Consider the following 25,424-nt stretch of genomic DNA (forward strand, 5'->3'; position numbering starts at 1 on the left):
TTCTCGCCTGACATCCACACATGTACAGTTCAAGCAGAAATCACAGGATAGTGCTCAGAAGTGGGAACCCCTGTTAAATTTGCCCTTTCTAATCTTCTTGCATAGAATATACAGCACAGGAACAGGCCATTCAGCCCAACCAGTCTGTGCTGGTGTTTATACTCCACCCGAATCTCCTCCCATGCCATCTACCTCACCTCATTGAGGCACTGAAGCTAATTGTTCCATTTCCTTTTACTGCTGCAACTGAGAATGACTCAGCCTAGAGAATTGACCTGGGACCTCCCTGGTCTGTATGGCTTAGTTACAGGCTGTTTATTATTTTTTTGTAAACTAGCTGAGACATTGGAGGAAATTATTTATAATTCTGCATATTTTGTGCACTTGTTACCACAACTATTTGTAGCAAATGTTAAGTGTGCTTATGTACATCATAGATGATTTAATGAAATGCTCATATATTAATTGTGTACCGTAAATAAGTGCAATCAAAAATTTACAGAGTCTTGAATATATCAATTTTGTTGGCAGGTTTATGATCAGTGTCAGCAATGTCCAAGAGTTAATTCAGCCCAAAACATTCAAGCTGTGGTCCAAGTGTAAGTGAAAACTCATCCAATAAACTGTAGCACAGCTTAAATCCTAGGATTCTCTTTTGATAGGACAGGCACAGAGCAACCTTTGAATTTAGTAACAAAGTTATTTCTGCACCATTACCATTAAACCCAAGGATTAATAAAACTTTCACTAAATACAGTGAATTTTAAGAGGACCAAGATGCAACCAAAGGCAAAACTGCTTTAGAAGCAAACGGCTGGTAATGTGTGAAGGCGGACTTTGGAGAAGCAATTTAGCCTATAATAACGTGAAAACAGCATTATCTTCTCTTGCTCCAATGTGCTATACCAATGCATGGCACTATGGAGTAGTGGGCACAGGTTCGGTTCCTCATGCTGCTGAGCTATTCTCAATCATGTTGCAACACACCCCAATGGGATGAGAAAATCCACTGCGAGAGTTATCCTCTTAATGGTAGATTTTAGGACGGCATTGGCAAAGACTGGGAAAGCTCTTGGATGAATTATTAGAAGTTTATCAGTGCAAAGCCACTTCAATGAGCTAATGCTACAACTATGTATTATGTGATTGGCAGATACTTACAATACAGAGACATTAGAAACAGAGAAATGTAACAAGCCGTGAAATATTGTGTTGTAACAATAATACCAAAGGAACAGACATTCTTACTTCATCTCAAGTTTCCTGATTTTGTTTTGTGCTGCCTGTAGACTAATCTGGAGGTCATCTTTTGAACGTTCCGCATTCAGACATCGCTGGTGCAGTTCATCGATTTTTCTGTGATCTTCTTCAGTGCCTGTGCCGTTTCGATAAATCTGAAACAGAATTTTTGATGTGAGAATTTTAAGTCTGCTGTTCAACTTGGGATTTGGGGGGGGGGGGGGGGGAGAAAGAGCCACAAGACTTCAAATGAAAATATTAATTGGTGAAATTAGTTCCTTCAGAAAGCAAGTGGTCAATGAATAATGGAAAGTGGTTGAAATGTTAGACCACCTACTGTTGATTGAACTTCTTTTGAAAAACATGAGCAACAGTCTAATTCCACATATAAATAATGCTATTATTGTTTGAAATAAAGAATAGATTTGCCTTCCAAAATTAGGCTTTATTAACTTTAAAATCGGCAGCATATCTTTCTACATCCAGTCCCAACTAAAGCTAGAAAAGGACTGAATTTAAGGTAGCCACAACACATCATGTGATCATCAACTACCAATGAGATTACAACACATATCCCAAGGCAGTTAACAAACAACGAATCACAATACTTTTACTAATCAAGGAATAATCACCACATTCACCCCTCCTTTAAAATATACTCCAACCTAATAACTTTTACAATTTACAATTAATTATTTACAACTAAACTATGCACGAGAATAAAACTATTTACATAACACAATACTAAATGAACAACAATAATAACATTACGCATAAGTATTAAGTATCTCTCAACTAAAACAATATACTATAATATTTCAACAATTTTTAAAACATTACTATCAATTTAAAAGTCCATTTTCAATCGGTCGACCGGATATCTTGTTTGTGTCGACCTTCTTAACCTTGGTGAAATTCCTTGCCCTTCCACGCCAGAAGGCACAGAAGTATCTTCAACAGGAAGGCTATCCATATCCCGATTCTCAACGGTTTCCGGATTAGAAATCCCATCAGAAGATGAACTGGGACGGTCATAAACATCTATCAAAGGCTGACTAATAGAAGTATGATTATCTGCAATCGGATTGGAAATATTCGTAGTATCTGTAACAGCATCCACATTATCCGAATCATGACCATTATTATTATCCTCAGAAGAGGGCTGGCCCCCACAAGGAGCCAAGTCTTTAATTGAAACAGTACTTTCTTTCCCATCTTGGAATCGAATATGAGCATATTGGGAATTTGCCTCCAACAGCTCCACCTCCTCCACCAAGGGGTCATATTTTGACAATCTAACATGGCGTCGAAGCAACACAGGTCCCTGCATAGTAAGCCATGAAGGTACCGAATATCCCGTAGTAGATCTCCGCGGATAGTTAAAGAGCCTTTCATGGGGGGTCACATTAGTAGCCGTTGAAAGCAATGATCTAATGGAATGCAGGGCATCAGGCAGTACCATTTCCCACTGTGTATTCTTAAGGTTCCGGGAGGTCAACGCCAACATAACTGCCTTCCAGATCACCCCATTGTATCGTTCGCACTGTCCATTACCCTGGGGATTATACGGGGTAGTTCGACTAGTAGAAATTCCCCGACTCTGAAGGTATTCCTTCAACTGGGAAGACATAAAAGAACTTCCCTGATCCGAATGGATATACGCAGGCATCCCAAAGATGACAAAAAGTTGAGTCAAACATTTAATAACTGTAGCAGCTGATACATCTGCACAAGGAAAAGCAAAAGGGAACCTTGAAAACTCATCCACAACAGTAAATATATATCGGTTTTGAGTAGTTGAAGGAAGAGGTCCCTTAAAATCAACACTCAAACGTTCAAAAGGAGAAGTAGCCTTTATAAGATGAGCTCGTTGAGGCTTAAAGAAATTCGGTTTACACCGAGCACAGATAGAACATGATGAAGTCATCCGCTTGACGTCTTCAACTGAAAAAGGCAAGTTCTTACTGCGTACAAAGTGTATCATCCTCGTAACCCCAGGATGACATAAGGCATTGTGAAGATTAATAAGCGTATCTCCGTGAATCACCGAACAATAAGCCCTCGACAGTGCATCAGCAGCAACATTATCCTTCCCCGGACGATAAACTATGTCAAAATGGTAACATGCCAACTCAATCCTCCATCTCATTATTTTATCATTTTTAATCTTTCCAAAATGTTTAACATCAAACATAAAGGACACAGATTTTTGGTCAGTTACCAACGTGAAATGTCGCCCCGATAAATAATGTCTCCATTTACGCAATGCTTCTACTATTGCGTATGCCTCTTTTTCTATTGAGGAATGTCTTTTTTCACTATTATTCAAAGTACGTGAGAAAAAGGCCACAGGTCTTCCATTTTGGTTCAAAGTAGCCCCAATTGCAAAATCCGAAGCATCCGTCTCAATCACAAAGGGAACCTGCTCATCAATGGAATGCACAACTGCTCCTAAAATATCCTTTTTAAAATTCTCAAAACATGTCCTGGCCTCCCATGATAAAGGATATGTCGTAACCCGAATAAGAGGCCGGATCTTCCGTGAAAAATTTGCAATCCAATTAGAATAATAAGAAAACAGTCCAACAACTCGTTGCAAAGCCTTAGAATTAGTAGGACAAGGTAAATCGATCAATGGTCGCAGACGTTCTGGATCTGGTTTAATCTTATTTCCCGAAATAATATACCCCAATAGATTTACCTCAGTAGTCGAAAAGACACATTTCTCTTTGTTAAAAGTTAAACCAACTTTTTCCGCAGCTTGAAGGAATCTTTTTAAATTAGAATCATGCTCCACCCTTGATTTGCCACACACTGTGATGTCATCTAAGTATGAAAAGGTGTCAGAGAGGGAGTTATCACTTATAAAAGCATCCATTGCCCGTTGAAAACAAGCAACACCATTAGTAACACCAAATGGTATTCGGCAAAACTGATACAGCTTTCCACCAGCCTCAAAGGCCGTATATGGTTGATCCTTCTTAACAATAGGAATCTGATGATAAGCACTCTTTAAATCAATAGTGCTAAAAACTTTATACCGATACTTTATTGATAAGCTCATCAATCTTAGGCAAAGGGTACGCATCTAATTGAGTATACCTATTAATAGTTTGGGAATAGTCTATCACCATTCGTTTCTTGTGTCTCTCATTAGTCGTGACAACTACCTGTGCTCGCCAAGGCGAACAACTAGGTTCAATGATTCCTTCCAATAAGAGACGTTGAACTTCAGAATTAATAAATTCTCTATCCTGACTACTATATCTTCTTGACTTAGTAGCAATTGGCTTACAATCCGACATCAAATTGGAAAAAAGTGATAATGGAGGAATAGATAAAAAGGTTAATCCACAAATAGATAAAGGTGGCTTAGTCCCTCCAAATGAAAGACTAAGAGACTCGTGTAACTGAAGCACATCATGTCCAATCAAAATATCCGCACAGAGATTAGGCAAAACAGATAGGCGTATATCAGTATACGTATTACCCAGAAGAACCATTTTCACAAAGCAACAACCAGCTATTTGTGAAGTAAGGGTCGTCTGAGCCATACACACCTGATACGTAACAGGCGAAATTTTCAAATGCTTCTCCTTCGCAAACTGAAGACTTATAAAACTCTCAGTACTGCCCGTATCTATAAGGGCCTTCACTTCCAACCCATTAACTTGAGCCGTAACTATAGCTTTGTTTAGGCCATGAGCAAATGCAGCAGAAATTGATGCAATAAACGCCCTATCTAAAGGCTGAATAGTCACAGAAGAGGTAGTGGAGGAAGACCCTCCCACACCAGGAGAAGGGAAGGTAATTGAACCTGATGATTTGCACACACGTGCATAATGACCTCTCTTGCCGCATTTACTACACACAGCCTCCCGAGCAGGGCACTTCAGACGAGGGTGCCGGATATTCCCACAAAAATAACACTTCTGAATCCTAGAGGCAACGGCCGCCGAAGTAGAAACTGTTTCAAAATCTAGTAAACCACTCCCATTAAGTCCACATAATTCCTTTTCATCCGAAACTGCCGAAACCATAGTCGCAGGCCGATTAAAAAGAGCATAAGAATCCGAACTTCTCTGAGCCATATCCAATGTAGAAGCTTGCTCAAAAGCACTTTTAAGATCCAGAGTCTTATTTTCTAACAACCGCTGACGAATTGATCTAGACAGTAATCCATTAATAAAAGCATCCCGTACCGATTCGTCCTTATATTCTTCAGCCGTCACAGCCTTATAATTACAGTCAACACTAAGGCACCGAAGTGCTTGTAAATAAGTATCCAAAGATTCTCCCACCTGCTGCCTACGGGCAGATAGAAGATGACGTGCAAATACCTCATTCTTTGGTTTAACAAAAATCTTTTCCAATGTAGAAGTAGCCTCTTCATAAGTTTTACAGTGCAAAATATATTTATATACATCCGGGTCAATGTAGTTGATCAGCATATTCAGCTTATTTAGAGCCTCTTGATCCAAAACGCCCAAAAAGTTTTTAAATGTACAATACCAATGTTTCCATTTATCATCCACTCCAGCAGAATTGGGGTCAGCCTTGAATCGTTCTGGTTGAAGATATCGCTCCATTCTAACATAAAGTTAATAAATTGAAATAAAGAATAGATTTGCCTTCCAAAATTAGGCTTTATTAACTTTAAAATCGGCAGCATATCTTTCTACATCCAGTCCCAACTAAAGCTAGAAAAGGACTGAATTTAAGGTAGCCACAACACATCATGTGATCATCAACTACCAATGAGATTACAACACATATCCCAAGGCAGTTAACAAACAACGAATCACAATACTTTTACTAATCAAGGAATAGTCACCACACTGTTCTTTCTACAAGGGAAAACATCTGATAAATTGTTCCTTTAAGAAAACTGGACCCTGGTTAGTGATGAAAATGATTTGACCACTGCTGAATGTTAAAGTTTGAAAGAGTGCCACATGAAGCATGGTGTGCGTGTGTGGCGACGTGTGTATGGTCAATATAAAAATGTAACTAATTTTATCGTTTGACTTTTTTAAAAAAGCTTACAAAAAATTAGATTGAGCTTCTCAGATGTCTCAGTGAGTTTATACATTGAGTAGCTGAGCCACACAGACCAGGTACGGCACAATCCTTGATCTATACTGACTAACTGATCTCAGAGGTATTGGGAAGAGGTGCTACAATTGGCTTCAGTGATATGGGTTAGGGTGAGAGAAGAGGAAGAATGAACGAAAGAGCTAGGGTCCCTGCTGTGGATTGCTATCCAGTGACCCCGGGTGTGGGGGGGAATGTGCGTGTGTGTGTGTGTGTGTGTTATACACGTCAGACATCAGGCAATGTCAGTTAGACTGAGCAGTGATGCTTTGTGGTCGAACAACTTCCAGACATTCACCAACAAGGCTTACACATGAATAGTGGCCACTTGTGCAAAATACTAGAGGGCAAAAGATGTCTGTGGAACCTTAGCAAGGGGTCATGGCCAAAAGGACAGTAAATAAATTGGCAAAAAAAGTGATATCAGTAACAGACCTGTGGCTCTTTGAAGTGTTTTTCCATTAAGTGAAGAACATTTGTTACTCTTTAAACTACTATTTTATGGGATTTCTAGCTCTCAGGTTTATCATGTTCCTAACATTTCTTGCTGCTGGCCACATATTGATCAGCATGTGGCTTAATTACTACAAGTTTTATTCTTGTCCTTTGATCTCTTACAGTCAGCTCCAGCTTGATCACTGTAGTTCTGTGTTTTCACACTAATTGCCTGTTGACAATTATCCTTGTCCCGTGGTTTTCACCAATGGCAGCTCTCTGATTGATTGAGCTTGGATTGCAAACCATGAGCCTGGGACCCACAGAAAGAAACAACTGGATATGAACAGGGAGAAACCTCAGGGTCAGAATAATTAGTGTGTTCATCGTAGGAGGAAATGGAAGGGTGATAAATAAGTACGGTTTTTTCTGGCTTGTTGCAGACCAATTAACTTAAAAATCAATTCAATTATTTAAACTTTGGGCGCTGCAGAAAGTATATCAAAGAAAAACGTGTTAGCCTCCAGAAGCATTCGAAGTATTTACTGTTGTTCATGTTCCTATCAGTGTCAATAGCATTCAGGCGTTTCAAAAACAGGAAATGAGTATGCATGAATTCAACTTTGTTTTGAATCAATTTTGGTGTCTTCCTCCCAAACCTAAAATGTGACATGTTCACAGGCAATCTTAAGTTCTTGTACTGCGATTGGAGGCACTCATTTGGTTAGAAATCACTCATGCACAAATAGAAAGTTTATTGCATTCTACGTATTTCTTTCGAACAAATTTCCAGTGAGAATAGTTTTGTAAGTTTGTTAAAATCTAAACCTAATCTGTAGCCAGAAGTCCATATTTATGAATACACAGGACTTAAGTGGCAAAGGCATTTTAAAGAAGGCCATTAAGGTGAAAAGTTAGCGCCCACACACAAAATGATATATGGTACATGGCTTGCAGCAGGGTCATAGTTCAAATCAGCTCTAAAAACAGTGAATGAAAAGCACTCATCATGTTAAGGCAACAGCATTTCATTGCTTCAGATACAGCTCTAACATATCAGAAGATTCAAATCCCTGAGGATTTGCATACTATAACCACAAATTAAAGCCTGCAAGTCACACAAGAATTATTAGAAACTGACAAGACTCTAATCATAAACATACACAGAACCTATCCTACAATTAGTTTCTTTTTAAATAATTTGTTCTTAGGATGTGGGCGATGCTGGCAAGGCCGCAGTTATTTCCCATCTCTGACAAGGTGGTGGTAGGCCTTCTACCTTGACTCGCTGCAATGCTTGGCTGATGCCACTCCTGCAATGGTGTTAGGTACGGAATTCCAGGATTTTGACCCAGCGACAATGAAGAAACAGTAATATATGTCTAAGTCAGAATGCTGTGCAACTCGGAGGGGAACTTGAAGGTGTTCCCATTATCTTGCTGCTTCTTAGTGGTAGAGATCGGAGGGTAGGGAGGCGCTTCGAAGTAATGCTGATGAGTTGATGCAGCGCATCCTGTAGACCTTACATATTGCAGCCACAGTGTGCAGGTAAGGGAGGGGTTGGATATTGAGTCCAGTGGCAGGGGTACTGTTCAAACCAACTGCTGTGCCTTGGATGGCACTGAGCTTCTCGAGTGTTGTTGTGGCTGCACCCATCCATGAGTGGTGAGTATTCTATCACACTCCTGAAATCCATGCCTTCGTTATCTCCACTCAACTATTCCAATGCTCTCTTGGCCAGCCTTCCGCCCTCTGTAAACTTGAGCTCATCTGCTGCCCGTATCCTAACTCACACCAAGTCCCATTCACCCATCACCCCTGTGCTTGCTGACCTACATTGCCTCCCAGATGGAGGGAAGGTTATTGGTAAAGTAGTTGAAAATGGGTGGGCTGAGAACGTGTCCATGAGGGACTTGTACAACCACAACCATCCTCATTTGCATCAGGTAAGACTCTAGCTACTGGAGGATTTTACCTTCGATCCCCATTGACCTCAGTTTTTCAAAAGTTCTTTGGTGCCATACTACATTGAATGCTGCCTTGATAGCAAGGGAAGCTACACTCGCATCTCCTCTGGATTTCAGCTCTTGCAGCTATGTGTGGCTCAAGCTGTGCGGAGATCTGGAGCCAAGTGTCTCTGGCAGAACCTGAACTGAGCATTTGTGAGCAGGTTATTGGTGAGTATGCACTGCTTAACAGCAATACTGAAGACTCTTTCCAACACTTGACTGATGACTGGAAGGAACCTGATAAGGCGATTGATGGGCCTTCAATAATCACAAAACTAGAAGTTATAGACTTAAACAAGTTGGCTTTTAATCACTAAGATCAGAGCTAACATCTCAACACGCCGACTGGTTCACAGAAATGAGTCATACAGATCCTGGGATCTTTATGTAAGAGAAGTCAGGGGCGGAGCCAAGAGCCAAGACCTGGAACCTCCCAGGTTAGTCGGGAAAGAGGAAGTGAAACTATACGCAGTGGGGGAGGGTAATATACATGAGTGCAAAACGGATACAGGATCAAGACAAACAGATTTCATTACATTCACCCCTTCTATAGATTTAGTCCATCGGGGTGATGTTTCTTAAAAGTTGGTATAAGTGAGTCTGTCAGGAGGTTTTGCAGTTCTCAGGGATCGGCGCAAAGCCGGTTGGGGTGCCTCTAGGGGAGTGGATTCTGGTTCCTCCGCTGTCCGGGCCTCCGCAGTGTCTTCCAGGTTATCTGCAGTGTCCTCCAGGTTAAAGTTGGGTATTGATACCTCTGGGCGTCCTGTCTCTTTGTAGTGTAGGTCTTCATCGGGTAGTCTCCCATCGTTCTCTCCGCTCCCCGAGGGAGCGAGGTCTTTTATGGAAACAGTGCCCTCTCGCCCGTCAGAGTATTCGATATAGGCGTACTGAGGGTTTGCATGGAGGAGCTGTACCTTTTCCACAAGGGGGTCCGTTTTATGGCCTCTCACGTGCTTCCGCAATAGTACTGTCCCCGGAGACGTCAGCCACGCGGGTAGAGATATGCCTGAGGTGGATTTCCGGGGGAAAACGAACATCTTTTCGTGAGGGGTAGTGTTAGTGGCAGTACATAACAGAGACCTTATGGAGTGGAGCACGTCTGGGAGGACTTCCTGCCAGCGGGAGGTCGGAAGGCCTTTTGACTTTAAGGCTAACGTGACAGCCTTCCAAACAGTAGCATTCTCCCTTTCCACTTGCCCATTACCCCGGGGGGTGTAGCTAGTGGTTCTGCTAGTGGCTATCCCCTTAGAGAGCAAGAACTGGCGCAGCTCGTCACTCATGAATGATGTCCCCCTATCGCTGTGTATGTAGTTCGGCATGCCAAACATGCAGAATAGATTACAGAGACACTTGATGACCGTGGCACTGGTCATGTCTGGGCAGGGAATGGCGAAGGGGAAGCGGGAATATTCATCAATGATATTGAGGAAGTATACGTTACGGTCGGCAGAGGGAAGGGGTCCCTTGAAGTCCAGACTTAGGCGCTCGAATGGCCGTGTGGCTTTGATAAGGTGTGCACGGTCAGGCCTGTAGAAACGAGGCTTGCATTCCGCACAGATGCGGCAGGCTCTGGTCATTGCCCTGACCTCCTCGATGGAGTGGGGCAGATTGCGGGACTTTATAAAATGGTATAGTCGGGTGACCCCTGGGTGACAGAGGTCATTGTGGAGACCCTGTAATTTGTCCGTATGAATGCTGGCACACATTCCCCGCGATAGGGCGTCTGGGGGTTCATTAAGGGCTCCCGGCCTGTACATAATATCATAGTCAAACGTGGATAGTTCGATCTTCCACCTGATTATTTTTTCATTTTCCCCCTTTGTTTGTTATTAAACATGAAAGCCACCGACCGCTGGTCGGTGAGCAGGGTGAAACGTTTGCCGGCTAGGTAGTGTCTCCAGTGCCGCACTGCCTCCACTATAGCCTGTGCCTCCTTCTCGACAGAAGAGTGCCTGATTTCAGGTCCCTGAAGGGTTCGGGAGAAGAAGGCCACAGGTCTCCCAGCCTGATTGAGGGTCGCAGCTAAGGCAAAGTCTGACGCATCGCTTTCGACTTGAAAGGGAATGCATTCGTCCACTGCACACACTGCAGCCCTTTCAATGTCCTGTTTAATACTGGTGAAAGCCTCCCGAGCTTCAGCTGATAGTGGGAAGGACGTCGATTTAATGAGGGGTCGGGCCTTATCAGAGTAATTGGGCACCCATTGGGCATAATACGAAAAAAATCCCAGGCACCTTTTTAAAGCTTTGGGATTGTGTGGCAGGGGCAGTTCCTTTAGGGGGCGTAATCGGTCAGGGTCCGGTCCAATTACCCCATCTTCCACCACACAGCCGAGGATACAGAGACGGGTTGTGTTGAAGACACATTTGTCTTCGTTGTAGGTTAGATTCAGCTTTTAAAAACTCGCAAGATTTAGATCGTGGTCTTGCTGGTTGTGCCCGCAGATAGTGACATTGTCCAGATAGGGGTAGGTAGCTTGTAGTTTATTCTCGTCAACCATGCAGTCCACCTCACGTTGGAAGACCGAGACCCCATTTGTTACCCCGAAAGGCACTCTGAGAAAATGGTAGAGGCGCCCATTCGCCTCGAAGGCGGTGTATGGGCGGTCCTCCGTTCTAATGGGGAGCTGGTGATACGCGGATTTGAGGTCGATAGTTGAGAAGACTCGGTATTGCGCAATCTGGTTGACCATTTCTGATATGCGGGGTAAAGGGTAGGCGTCCAGCTGGGTATAAATATTAACAGTCTGGCTGTAGTCAATTACCATCCGTTTCTTTTTGCTATTTTTAACTATGACTACTTGGGCACGCCACGGACTGGTACTGCATTCAATAATGCCTTCCCGCAGGAGTCTGTCCACTTCCGCCTTGATAAAGTGTCTGTCTTCCAGACTGTACCATCTACTTTTGGTCGCTATGGGCCTACAGTTCGGAGCGAGATTAGCGAATAAAGAGGGCGGGCTGATTTTTAAGGTTGATAGGCCACAGACTGTGGGTGGCGGCTGGGACCCGCCATATGCTAGCGTGACACTTTCGTGGTGGCACTGGAAGTCCAGGCCCAAGATTACATTAATAGAGAGTTCTGGCATCACGAGGAGTTTAAAATCCTTGTAGTCCGTGCCTTTTACAGTCAGTGTTACCACACAGTAGCCCAAAATGTCCGAAGTGTGGGGCTTAGCAGCCATAGCAATTCTGCTCCGTGTAGGGGTTACCGTTAATGAGTGCCGCCGTACCAGGCTAGGGTGGATAAAACTCTCGGTACTCCCACAGTCAATTAAACATTTCGTTAAATTCCCGTTTACCTGTATGTCCATCATGGATTTTGTCAACGGGTGTGGCCTGGATTGATCCACCGTGATTGAAGCCACTGTTGGGCCCTGGGCGGCCGTTGAGTCGGGAAAAGATGGCGGATCACAAGATGGCGGCCCGCACAGCACGCACGAGGCGGTGACGGAGTTGGAAATCGGATTCCCCCTGCAGACTTTGCTAAAATGCCCCTTTTTCTTACATTTGAAGCATGTAGCGTCCTTCGCTGGGCATCGTTGTCTGGGGTGCTTGGCCTGGCCGCAGAAGTAGCATTTCGGGCCTCGAGACATTGCCGCTGTAGTAGGACTCCTGGGTAAACTTCTGTGTGGGGACTCCGGCGGCGTAGAGCTGGTCTGAGACCTGGATGGGGAAGATGGCTGATTCCAAGATGGCGGCCCCCTCGGCGCGCACGAGGCGGTGAGGGCCTCATGGCCGGACGAATAAGAGTCAGAGTTTCTCTGGGCCACGTCCAGCGATCGTGCAGTGGCCACTGCCTTTTTTAAGTCCAGGACCTCCTTCTCCAGCAGTCTCTGCCGGATATAATTCGATTGGAGGCCTGTGATGAAGGAATCGCGGACCAATTCGTCAGAGTACGCGTTGGCCGTCACGGCCTTGCAGTTACAGTCCCGGACCAGGTCCTTTAGGCCCTGTAAGAAATCGTCCATTGATTCCTCTGGTCGCTGCCTGCGTGTAGCCAGCAGATGTCTGGCGTACACTTCGTTTACCGGCCTCTGGTATTGGGCCTTCAGGATAGTGATGGCCTCCGTGTAAGAGGTGGCGTCCCGGATGAACGAATAAATCCGATGACTTACGCGAGCAGTCAGTAGACTCAGTTTATCTACCTCGCTAGCGGATGAGGCCCCCGCGAAGAGTTCGAAGCATTTGAGCCAGTGTCCAAATTGATTTGATGCTTCAGCAGAATGTGGATCCAAGTCCAGACGCTCTGGTTTTAGGAGTCGATCCATCCTAGTATTCTTTAGTGATTAAAATTGATGGGCCTTCAATAACCACAAAACTAGAAGTTATAGACTTAAACAAGTTGGCTTTTAATCACTATCAGAGCTAACATCTCAACACGCCGACTGGTTCACAGGAATGAGTCATATAGATCCTGGGATCTTTATGTAAGAGAAGTCAGGGGCAGAGCCAAGAGCCAAGACCTGGAACCTCCCAGGTTAGTCGGGAAAGAGGAAGTGAAACTATACACAGTGGGGGAGGGTACATGAGTGCAAAACAAATACAGGATCAAGACAAACAGATTTCATTACAGCGATAATTGCCCAGGTTATATTTTTCCTGCATTCTGTGGTTAGAACACACCCGTCAGGTAGATGCCAGTGTCACAGCTGTACTGGAACAGCTTGGCTAGGTGAGCAGGTAGCTCTGATGCACAGGTCATCAGCACTACAGATGTCAGATTTGGCTCAGTGGTAGCACTCTTTCCTCTGAGTCAGAAGGTTTTGGGTTCAAGTCCCACTCCAAAGACTTAAGCACATAATCTAGGCTGATAGTCCAGTGGCACTATTCGTAGAAGTGCAGTTCTCCCGGTATCCTGGCCAATATTTATCCCTCAACCAACATTACTAATACAGATTATCTGGTCATTATCTCATTGCTGTTTGTGGGACCTTGCTGTTTGTAAATTGGCTGTCGTGTTTCCTACATTACAACAGTGACTACACTTCAAAAAGTACTTAATTGGTTGTAAAGCACTTTGGGGCGTCCTGAAGTTACTACTGGGACATCGTCAGGGCCCATAGTCTTTGCTATGTTCACTGCACTTAGCTGTTTCAACGTCACATGGAGTGAACCGAATTGATTGGACACTGGCACCTATCCATGGCCGGGACCGTCGGAGGAGGCCTAGTAGGATCATCCACATGATATTTTCAGCTGAAGACTCTTCCAAACACTTCAGACTTGTCTCTTGCACTCGTGCTGGGATCCACCATGGTCAAGGGGGAGATGTTCATAAAGTCTCCTCCTAATAGTTGTCTGTTTGGCTGCCAACATTCTCGATTAGATGTGATATGACTACAGAGCTTTGCTCCGATTTGTTTGTTGTGAAATGTATTTGGACCACAACCACCAATTTTAGCCGTGGTAACTTGTACCGAGAAGATGGATGGAATCATATGGGATGGGGGACGGGGGGGGGGGTCACAGGTGCTATCAGTGGGGAATAATAATGGATACTAGAAGTGATTCTGACATAAATTTCATGAAGGTGACATACAGTTTAATAACAGTGATCTGAAATCTGAGAAAGAGAGAGACAGACAGAGGGAGAGAGGGAAAGAGAAACACACAGACACAAAGACAACGAAAGATACCAAGACAAAGTGACGGACAGAAGGAGAGAGACGACACAGAGGGGCAGAGAGGGACCACAGAAAAAAAACACACAAAGAGAGGGGGTCAGGATCAAGGCAGAGCACCACAAGTTTGTAGAAGTTATCTTATTGCCAACACCTTTTACATCAACAGTTACTGAGCTCTGGAGTTGCTGCTTAATGAGATTCACACTGAAAAATTAATGATGACAATAATGTGGACTGCAAATGGGAGTGATAATTCATGACTGATAACAAGGGAATCATACAGTGAGCATATCGAGTTACATCGAGTGTACGGCACAGAAACAGGCTATTCGGCTCAACTGGTCTATGCTGGTATTTATGCTCCACACGAGCCTGCTCCCAGCCTACTTTTAACCCCATCAGCATATCCTTCTATTCCTTTCTCCCTCATGTGCTTATCTAGCTTCCCCTGAAATGCATCTATGCTATTCACCTCAACTACTCCTTGTGGTAGCACGTTCCATATACTTACCACTCTTTGGGTGAAGCGGTTTCTCCTGGATTCCCTACTGGATTTATTAGTGACTATCTTATATTTAAGACCTCTAGTTTTGGACTCTTTCCCTCTCCCCCTCACCCCACCCCATCACTCCAAGTGGAAACATTTTCTCACCTTTCATTATCTTAAAGACCTTTATCAGGTCACCACTCAGCCTTCTTTTTTCCAAGAGAAAAGAGCCCAGTCTGTTCAGCCTTTCCTGATAAGTATATCCTCTCAGTTCTGGTATCATCCTTGTGAATCTTTTTTGCACCTTCTCCAATACCTCTATATCCATTTTATATTATGGAGACCAGAAAGGTGCACAGTACTCCAGGTGTGGTCTAACCGAGGGTCGATACAAGTTTAACTTCTCTGCTTTTCAAGTCTAGCCCTCTAGAAATGAACCCCAGTACAGTACGATAGCAAAATACTGCAGATGCTGGAAATCCGAAATAACAACAGAAAATGCTGGAAAAACTCAGCAGGCCAGGCAACATCCGTGGAGAGAAATTAGAGTTGACGTTTCGGGTCTAACCCTTTTTCAAAACTGGAAAGGAAATGAAATAGATCGAAGGCAGGGCTGCGATAGAACAAAAGAAGTAAAGAGGTATTCAAAACCAGACGAGATGGTAATAGGCCAGTGGAGACAAAAGACGGCTCAGATTAGGTGTGAAGTGTACTGGCAGGATGAGAGACAGCTGCCATGTGGGAGAGAGAAAAAAAAGGAAAGGGGGGGGGGGGTGTGTGAAGGGAAGACCCAAAACAAAGGGGTGGAAAAAAAATAAGTAAAAATGTAATAGGGGCTGAGGTTATGATCTGAAATTGTTGAACTCGATATTAAGTCCGGAAGGCTGCAAAGTGCCTAATCGGAAGATGAGGTGCTGTTCCTCGAGTTTACGTTGAGCTTCCGTGGAACAATGCAAGAGGCCAAGGATGGTGAGGTCCGAGTGGGAATGAAGCGGTGAATTAAAATGACAGGCGACCGGAAGCTCGGGGTCACCCTTACGGACTGAACGGAGGTGTTCCGCAAAGCGGTCACCCAATCTGCATTTGGTCTCCCCAATGTAGAGGAGACCACATCGTGAGCAGCGAATACTGTATACTAGATTGCAAGAAGTACAAGTAAATCGCTGTTTCACCTGGAAGGGGTGTTTGGGGCCCTAGACAGTGGGAAGGGGGGGGGGGGAAAGTATAGGGGCAGGTGTTACATCTCCTGCGCTTGCACGGGAAGGTGCCAGGCGAAGGGGAAGGGCTGTTGGGGGTGATAGAGGAGTGGACTAGGGTGTCTCGGAGGGAGCAGTTGTAACCCCAGTACAGTACTTGGTTTGCTTATTTTTTAATAAAAAGCCTTATTAACCTGCATCGGTACATTTAGTGATTTGTGTATCTGTACCTCTAGATCCCTTTGCTCCTCTACCCCATTCAGACTCTTATTATCCAAGCAATATATGGCAGATATATTACAAGAGGACATTACAGGAACACAAGATAAAAAAGAAATGCAGAAGTATTCAACATACTAGTAATCCAGAGGCCTGGACTAATGATCCAGAGACGCGAGTTCAAATCCCACCACAGCAGCTGAGGAATTTAAATTCAGTTAATTAAATAAATCTGGAATAAAAAGCTAGTATCAGTAATGGTGACCATGAAGCTACCGATTGTTGTAAAAACCCATCTGGTTCACTAATGTCCTTCAGGGAAGGAAATCTGCCGGCCTTACCTGGTCTGGCCTATATGTGACTCCAGACCCACAGCAATGTGGTTGACTCTTAACTGCCCTCTGAAATAGCCTAGCAAGGCACTCAGTTGTAACAAACCACTACAAGAAACAAGAATAAAACCGGAGGGACCACCTGGCATCGACCTCAGCACCAGCTACGGACACGACAACGGCACACCCAGCCCAGTTGACCCTGCAAAGTCCTCAACAACAACATCTGGGGACTTGTGCCAAAATTGAGAGAGCTGTCCCAGACGAGTCAAGCAACAGCCTGACATAGTCATTCTCACAGAATCATACCTTTCAGCCAATGTCCCAAACTCCTCCATCACCATCCCTGGGTATGTCTTGTCCCGGCAGGACAGACCCACCAGGGGTGGCGGCAGTGGTATACAGTCGGGAAGGCGTGGCCCTGGTAGTCAATATTGACTCCGGACCCCATTAAGTCTCATGGCTTTAGGTCAAGCATGGGCAAGGAAATCTCCTACTGATTACAACCTACCGCCCTCCCTCAGCTGATGAATCAGTACTCCTCCATGTTGAACACCACTTGGAAGAAGCACCGAGAGTAGCAAGGGCACAGAATGTAGTCTGGGTGGGGGACTTCAATGTCCATCACCAAGAGTGGCTCGGTAGCACAACTACTGACTGAGCTGGCCGAGTCCTGAAGGACATAGCTGCCAGTCTGGGCCTGCGACAGGTGGTGAGAGAACCAACACGAGGGAAAAACATACTTGACCTCGTCCTCACCAATCTACCTGTCGCAGATGCATCTGTCCATGACAGCACTGGTTGCAGTGAACACCGCACAATCATTGTGGAGATGAAGACCCGTCTTCACATTGAGGACACCCTCCATCGTGTTGTATGGCACTACCACCGTGCTAAATGGGACAGATTCAGAATAGATCTAGCAGCTCAAAACTGGGCATCCATGAGGCACTGTGGGCCATCAGCAGTAGCAGAGTTGTATTCCACCACAATCTGTAACCCCATGGCCTGGCATATCCCTCACTCTACCATTACCATCAAGCCAGGGAACCAACCCATGTTCAATAAGGAGTGTAGAAGAGCATGCCAGGAGCAGCACCAGGTGTATCTAAAAATGAGGTGCCAATCTGGGGAAGCTGCAACACAGAACCACATGCATGTTAAAATGCAGAAGCAGCATGCTATAGACAGGGCTAAGTGATCCCACAATCAACGGATCAGATCAAAGCTCTGCAGTCCTGCCACATCCAGTCGTGAATGGTTGTGGACCATTAAACAACTAACAGGAGAAGTAGGCTCCACGAATATCCCCATCCTCAATGATGGTGGAGGCCAGCACATGCGTGCAAAAGACAAGGCTGAAGCGTTTTCAACCATCTTCATTATCTTTATTGTAGGACAGAGCAATTTCAGATAGTGTTTTTGTTTATGCCAGAAGTGCCGAGTGGATGATCCATATCGGCCTCCTCCGGAGGTCCCCACCATCATAGAAGCCAGTCTTCAGACAATTCGATTCACTCCACATGATATCAAGAAACAGCTGAGCTCACTGGATACAGCAAAGACTATAGGCCCCGACAACATCCCGGTTATCGTGCTGAAGACTTGTGCTCCAGAACTAGCTGCGCCTCTAGCCAAGCTGTTCCAGTACAGCTACAACACTGGCATCTATCAGACAATGTGGAAAACTGGCCAGGTATGTCCTGTCCACAAAAAGCAGGACAAATCTAATCTGGCCAATTACCACCCCATCAGTCTACTCTCAATCAGCAGCAAAGTGATGGAAGGTGTCGTCGAAAGTGCCAACAAGCGGCACTTACTCACCACTAACCTGCTCACTGGTGCCCAGTTTGGTTTCCGTCAGGACCACTCGGCTCCAGACCTCATTACAGCCTTGGTCCAAACATGGACAAAGTAGCTGAATTCCAGAGAGGAGGTGAGAGTGATTGCTCTTGACATCAAAGCAGCATTTGACTGAGTGTGGCATCAAGGAGCCCTAGTAAAACTGAAGTCAATGGGAATCAGGGGGAAAACTCTCCACTGGCTGGAGTCATACCTAGCACAAAGGAAGATGGTTGTGGTGGTTGGAGGGCAATCATCTCAGCCCCAAGACATCGCTGCAGGAGTTCCTCAGGGCAGTGTCCTAGGCCGAACCATCTTCAACTGATTCATCAATGACCTTCCCTCCAACATAAGGTCAGAAATGGGGATGTTCGCTGATGACTGCAGTGTTCAGTGCCATTCGCAACTCCTCAGATAAAGAAGCAGTCTATGCCCGCATACAACAGGACCTGGACAACATTCAGGTTTGGACTGATAAGTGGCAGGTAACATTCGTGCCACAGAAGTGCCAGGCAATGACTATCTCCAACAAGCGAGAGTCTAACCACCGCCCTTTGACATTCAACGGCATTACCATCGCCGAAACCCCCACCATCAACATCTTGGGGGTCACCATTGACCAGAAACTTAACTAGACCAGCCACATAAATACTGTGGTAACAAGAGCAGGTCAGAGGCTAGGTATTCTGTGGCGAGTGTCTCACCTCCTGACTCCCCAAAGCCTTTCCACCATCTACAAGGCACATGTAAGGAGTGTGATGGAATACTCTCCACTTGCCTGGATGAGTGCAGCTCCAACAACACAAGAAGCTCGGCACTATCCAGGACAAAGCAGCCCGCTTGATTGGCACCCCATCGACCACCTTAAACATTCACTCCCTCCACCACCGGCGTACCGTGGCTGCAGTGTACACCATCTACAAGATGCATTGCAGCACCTTGCCAAGGCTTCTTTGGCAGCACCTCCCAAACCCGCAAACTCTACCACCTGCAACCTCTACCACCTAGAAGAGACAAGGGCAGCACGCGCATGGGAACATCACCACCTCCAAGTTCCCCTCCAAGTCACACACCATCCTGACTTGAAAGTATATCGTTGTTCCTTCATCGTTGTTGGGTCAAAATCCTGGAACTCCCTCCCTAACAGCACTGTGGAAGTACCCTCACCACACGGACTGCAGCGGCTCAAGAAGGCGGCTCACCATCACCTTCTCAAGGGCAACTAGGGATGGGCAATAAATGCCGGTCTTGCCAGCGACACCCACATCCCATGAATGAATTTAAAAAAATAATACAGACTTAGGACATACTCTCAAATATGCAAGCTGTTTATCTGATCCCATCTATGTGGGAGAAACACATATTAAATGTCACTTTAGTCAAGGCAAAGCTGTAATCAAAGAGTACACATGACTTGCAAGTTCCATTCTAACAACCTATCTTATAAACACAGTCAAACCTATTGCCAATGAAGAGAGAAAATGAGATTGGAGAAGAAAGCATTGCATGTGTGCACAAATCAAGAATTTATTTAATTAAACTTATTGCACTCTGATATTTTTTACCTTTTCAAGTTCCTCTTCCACAGCTCGCTTCTCCCTTATGGCCCTTTCAATCTGACCTTGTTTATCTCCACAGTTCTGTAGGGAGAATATGATACAGTAAAAATGCATAATTGGCAAGGAAATTAATCCTGTAATTTTAAAGAAACGTCTGTGCGTGGTGCACGCCATGATAGTGATGCACCTTATCCAAGGCTCAGTATTACTATCCAACACCAAAAAAAGTGACTAGATAGCACTGTAACTTTGTTTGAATATTCATCTTGTCTGAGTTGGGTAGTCTTGGCTGTTTCATCAGTGAGTATTTCCTTCGCAAATCAGTAAGTGTGCCCAGTGTCAGGTTGACAAAGGAGCCTCACTGATGGGAATATGTGGCAATGTTTAGGGCTTTATAACATTATAAGAACACTGAGAAACGCAATGCAGCTTGAACTTGATAACAGCCTAAAACAAACACTTTGTAAATGATTCTAATTCTTAAAACAGAATACAAATGATTTCCTGCAGTAATACAGCAAAAACAGTATTAATAGCCTAAAATACTGCCAAGCTATCTCGTCACTTGTGCACATTTAAATTTCCCAATAACAAAAAAACTATGATACACTCAGAACTACCAGGGCATCTTTTTATAAAGGGACATTTTCTCAGCAACTCACTGTTTGCGAGTCTGTTTGAATTAGCACCGATAGGTTTTTGCGTAATGGAACACCTGTAACATCGCCTGCCTCCACCCTACCTCAGCAAATCTGCCCCCGAACCCACATCCATGCCTTTCTCAACCTCCAGACTTAACTATTCCAATGCTTTCCTGGCCGGCATCCCATCCTTCACCTTCTGTACAATTCAGCTCATCCAACACTCTGCTGCCCATATCCTATCTTGCACCAAGTCCCACTCACCATTGCTGCTATCCTCACTGACCTACATTGACTCTTGGCTCCCACCATGCCTCAAATTTAAAATGTTCTTCATATATAAATTCCTTTGTGGCCTCATATTTAAAATGCTCTTCTACACATTTAAATCCCTCCATGGCCTTAACCACTGCCCCGCTTAGCCAACATCCTCCAGCACTATAACCACGCCCCCCCCACCCCCCGAATTCTCTGTTCCTCTGACTCTAGCCTCTTGTGTATCCTCCCTCCATTGGCAGCTATGCCTTCAGCCAACTAGGCCCCATACTCTGTAAATACTTCCCTAAAACCCTCTGCCTTTGCTACCTCCCTCTCCTCGTTTAATAACCCTCCTTAAAACATAACCCTGATCAAATTGTTGGTCACTGCTCCCAATATCTTTCTTTATCTCAACATCCATTTTTTTCCTGATCCCTCAGTGAAATGCCTTGGGATGCTTTTCTACATTAAAAGTGCAAGTTGTTGTTGGGAAATTATCTGCTTGATATCATTTCATCAGCTGAAGAATACATATGTTTGAGATAAATGGACAATTGCATCAATATTGCTTCAAATACTCAGTTTATTTCTGAAAAGCAGGCTGGCACACGTACGATTTGTATATCAGACAGTTCCTCGGCTAAACGGGAAATCTGTACGTTGCTCTGTTTCCTAACGTTTTCAACCTGTAAGGGAAAAAAAGACCGAGAACATGTTTGTATTTCCTTTATGCACTTTGCTTAAATTTAACCATCTTAAAAATAATAAGGCTTTAACCTCTGCAAGTTTTCATTTCATTTCAAATGGTAAGTATTATATAAAGTAAAATATAAAAAATGTATTAAACTACAGGACACTTCGCTGTATGATTCTCTAACTAAACTCAAAACAGGTTACATTTTCGTAATCAGGTCTAAAAGGACAACATCAACTAAGTTGGGACAGCAAGTTGGTGAATGATGCAGTCTATCAGAGTGGAAAAATAGCTTGTATTTATCACTTAGATTTGGAGTTTCCGTTAGTGGGCGCTATCGGCAAAATGTGCCGATAATGCGCTGGGCTGGACACTGCCAGTTTTGATAAGGTGAAGTTACGTTAAAGTTTCCACCCAAACTCATTAGCATAAGCCCGAACGTAAAATCTCCCACGAATCATCGCAATAAGCAGCGTAATCAATCGTAAATGATTCGTGACTAGAACAGGTTATCCTCCAGTATCACTAAAAGGAGTGAGATTGCCAGAAAATGAGCCATTCTTCAACTTTTTAAACTAATTGATCTGCAGCAGAGCAAGGCAGATCAATTGACTGATTTAATGCTGTTGGTCTTACTTTGTAATTGGCTTCAATTTACTGCCGGTCACTGCTGTCTTCAATTAACTAAATTACTGCAGCAGAACAGGACACATCTGTGAGGCTTCAATTGACTGCTGGTCACAGGCAATGTTCCCCCTAATTTTAAATTTGGGCTGCGCAGCCCAAAGTTTTGCGCATGACATTGGAAAAGCCGGTCCCGGGCTGCGCAGGACCAGCAGACAGCTGCGCGGCCATGCATCCCCGCGGCTTAGAGGGAACGTTGGTCACAGGTCTTGTGTCTCAAGGGCAGATCAATTGATTGAATTTGAAGTAATTGCTGCAGCAGGAGAAAGAGACTTGAGTCAGTGGCTTCAATTGACTGCTGGTCACTGCTAATCAGGGCGGTTAATGCTGGATTCATGTGATCACGGGTGCCTGTGCGCCCGAGAATCTGGGCGCAATGTGAAGAACAACCCTGAACGGGCATAATCGGCGCAGGTTTGCCATTCCAACCTGGGGGCATGGCCAGTTTAGTGGGCGGAGACTGTCTCGGGCAAAGGGGCTTTTGTACCAGCGTAAAAAATCGTGGATACTCCAGGCCAAAGTGGTTATGGCGCAACTTGCATACACTTAAAATTCCGCAGCCTTTTGCACTACAGGAAACTTTTTTTTTTTATCCGGCACGGACGGGACCGACGTGGTGCCGGTTCATCAAAAATTCCGGATAACCGAAAGCTATAGTAAAAGATACGGAGAGCTGACAGCTCCGTATAAAGCAACAAACCCTGTTGCTTAGCAACAACTGCAGAACAATGGCCACAAGTTCCAAGCGTCTCTGTAGCTTAGCAACAGCTGCAGCCACACCCTTGCACAGCAACAGATGGAGGAACGCAAGCAGAATATGAAGTAAAGCCTACTCCTGAATTTTGCCGATTAACCGAGATTTCCGGTTATTTAGGTGCCGGTAAATCGAAAGTTTCCTGTATTTCATTTGATTCCGCTCAGATTGGTGGATAACTGGGCGGAAAGTCCAGGCCAGAATGTTTCCAATCGCAGCCATGCTATTAGTGGGAGGCAGTGAGAAGAGATCAGATATTTTCCCCACACAGAGGAAGGGAGAATCAAAAGATTTATCCTGGGCTGTTCTCATATGCCTTCTAACAACATGGCTTTCAACACCACTGGCAAAGGCACAGAATTAATAAGGCTTGAAAAATAACAAATAACTTAAAACAAAGTTCTCAAAAGGGTTACTTCTAGGTACCAAAGTGCTCATGACTTTTATTTTTCATTTGGCTTAACAGAAAATATTGCTTCTATGCTGAACATTAAGTTAGCTCCACATGCGTTTAAGTCCTCCAGAGTTAGAAAAATATTTAAGGTACACAGCAGGTTATCTAATTTAACCTCCTTTCTTGTTCGAGCAGCGGCTTCTTGAATAAGCTGAACCATGGCTTCCTTCATTTTTACCACTTCTTCATCTTTTTGTTTCTCACGTAGTAAAACCTGAAGGTTTTGCAAAATTGGAAAAAGCAAATCATCAAAGTGAGTTATTTTAGTAATGTTATTTTTGATTGATATAAAGCCCTAAACAGTATTGTTTTCAACCTCCATCAAAGGATACATTTGGATAACTAAATCTGAAGTAAAAATAGTTACAGTACTTGCCTATGTCAAAAAGAAAATCAAGGAAACAGTCCGATATAATACAGGAAACGTTGTGATATCCGGCACCGACGGGACTGGCGTGTTGCCGATCTATCAAAACTGCCGGACATACAAAGTTAATGTTGAAGCATACGGAGGTTTTCATCTCCGTATCTGACAACAAACACTGTTGCTTAGCAACAGTTTCTAAAGAGTCGGCTGCAGCTGCAAGCGTCTCTAGCTGAAGCTGTTGCTATAGCTACAGACCTTGCAGTGCCTGACTGGGAAAAAAAAAGAACGAGAACTAAAAAAACGGCTCCTGATTTTTGCCGTTAGATCGAGTATTCTGGACATACAACCTCCGGATAAACCAAAGTTTCCTGTAAACTGATCCCAAAGTGAGCAATCGACAAATTTATCCTAAAATGAAGTTCATAATTTTTGTCACATCTTTTGGTCTTTTCTCACTTTAAGCGTCTATCATGTTAGCTGCCTGCATGTGTTCCTTTTTCATTCATCACAAATTGTTATCTTAATGAAGGTAATGATGAGAGATATAATTGTCTAATGCCCTTTGTTTCACTACATTGTCAAAGGATGTTGAACAATATATCTGACTGACTTTATGCTGATCTGCAGTCAGTCAGTCTAAAGCTGGCAGAGAGAGTGGTCTTGCTACATTTACCTGGACAGTGAGCAGATAAAGACACTCTGGTTTTCAGGGGATGCAAAGTCCATTTACAGGAGTGGTTGTTGATGCTGAACTCAAGGAGATAATATATCTAGCGTAAAACGACAAAAATGTACCTAATCCCAAAGTGAGTGATTGACACAGATTTATTCAAATTATATTTTTTGTGGGAGAATCATGAAAATTAAGCTCAAATCGTCAATTATCTACTCTACTGCAACACTGCATCATTACTCAGCTATTTATTCAAAACAAGGAGAGTTCACACACAATCCAATACTTTTCAGTTCGGATTTTAAAAGTAATAAGCTTGAAGATCATAGCAACATGAATTAAAATGAAAACATTCACAATGCAAGGTTTTCTGTTAGACAGGTGCTTTGGGAAAAGCTCAACTTGTGGTGTAATGGATGGGAAAATTAATGAACAGAAAATTGTACAGTGCACGGTGACCTCTGTGGCCAAATTGCCCTCATGTGAAGTTCTTTGCTTCAACACCAATTCAAAATTTTACCCATTTTCCATTTTTATTCTCTTAAGCACTACTCCCTTACATTACAATATTTAGAAATCCATCCATAAATAGTCAGCTCACTGTATGATATCTGCTCTAAATAGGCAGCGTCTAAGTCTAATGGTTGGTTGCAAGTCGACATTTAAAGTATGATTATAATTATGAATAGACCAATTAATTGAGTTTAAAAAAAATTGTTTTTGAGATACCAGATTATATAATTTCATTGCTTTGATATAATGTTTTAATAATGCTGAAGTACTGGAAAATTTTAATGTCATTTTTTAAAAATATATTGATTACATGATCATTATTGCCTACCTCTTCTGTGGTGAACTAAC

The 25,424-nt window shown here is 43.8% G+C and overlaps 1 protein-coding gene across 9 annotated transcripts in view; it reads right to left on the reverse strand.

Annotated features, from left to right (window-relative positions):
* sclt1 (sodium channel and clathrin linker 1) overlaps positions 1–25,424 on the reverse strand; it is a 126,636-nt gene that overhangs the window by 32,581 nt on the left and 68,631 nt on the right. For all 9 annotated transcript variants that reach the window (XM_086008448.1, XM_086008431.1, XM_086008383.1 and 6 more), the window contains 4 exons: positions 23,639–23,737; positions 21,552–21,623; positions 20,045–20,119; positions 1,249–1,394 (listed from right to left, as the gene is read on the reverse strand). In XM_086008448.1, the coding sequence (XP_085864574.1) occupies positions 1,249–1,394; positions 20,045–20,119; positions 21,552–21,623; positions 23,639–23,737 (392 nt within the window). The remainder of the gene's footprint in view (positions 1–1,248; positions 1,395–20,044; positions 20,120–21,551; positions 21,624–23,638; positions 23,738–25,424) is intronic.

The sequence above is a fragment of the Somniosus microcephalus genome, chromosome 2 (genome assembly GCF_052327205.1).
Source record: "Somniosus microcephalus isolate GS21.2 chromosome 2, FLI_Smic_1.0, whole genome shotgun sequence".
In the NCBI taxonomy this organism is placed as follows: Eukaryota; Metazoa; Chordata; class Chondrichthyes; order Squaliformes; family Somniosidae; genus Somniosus; species Somniosus microcephalus.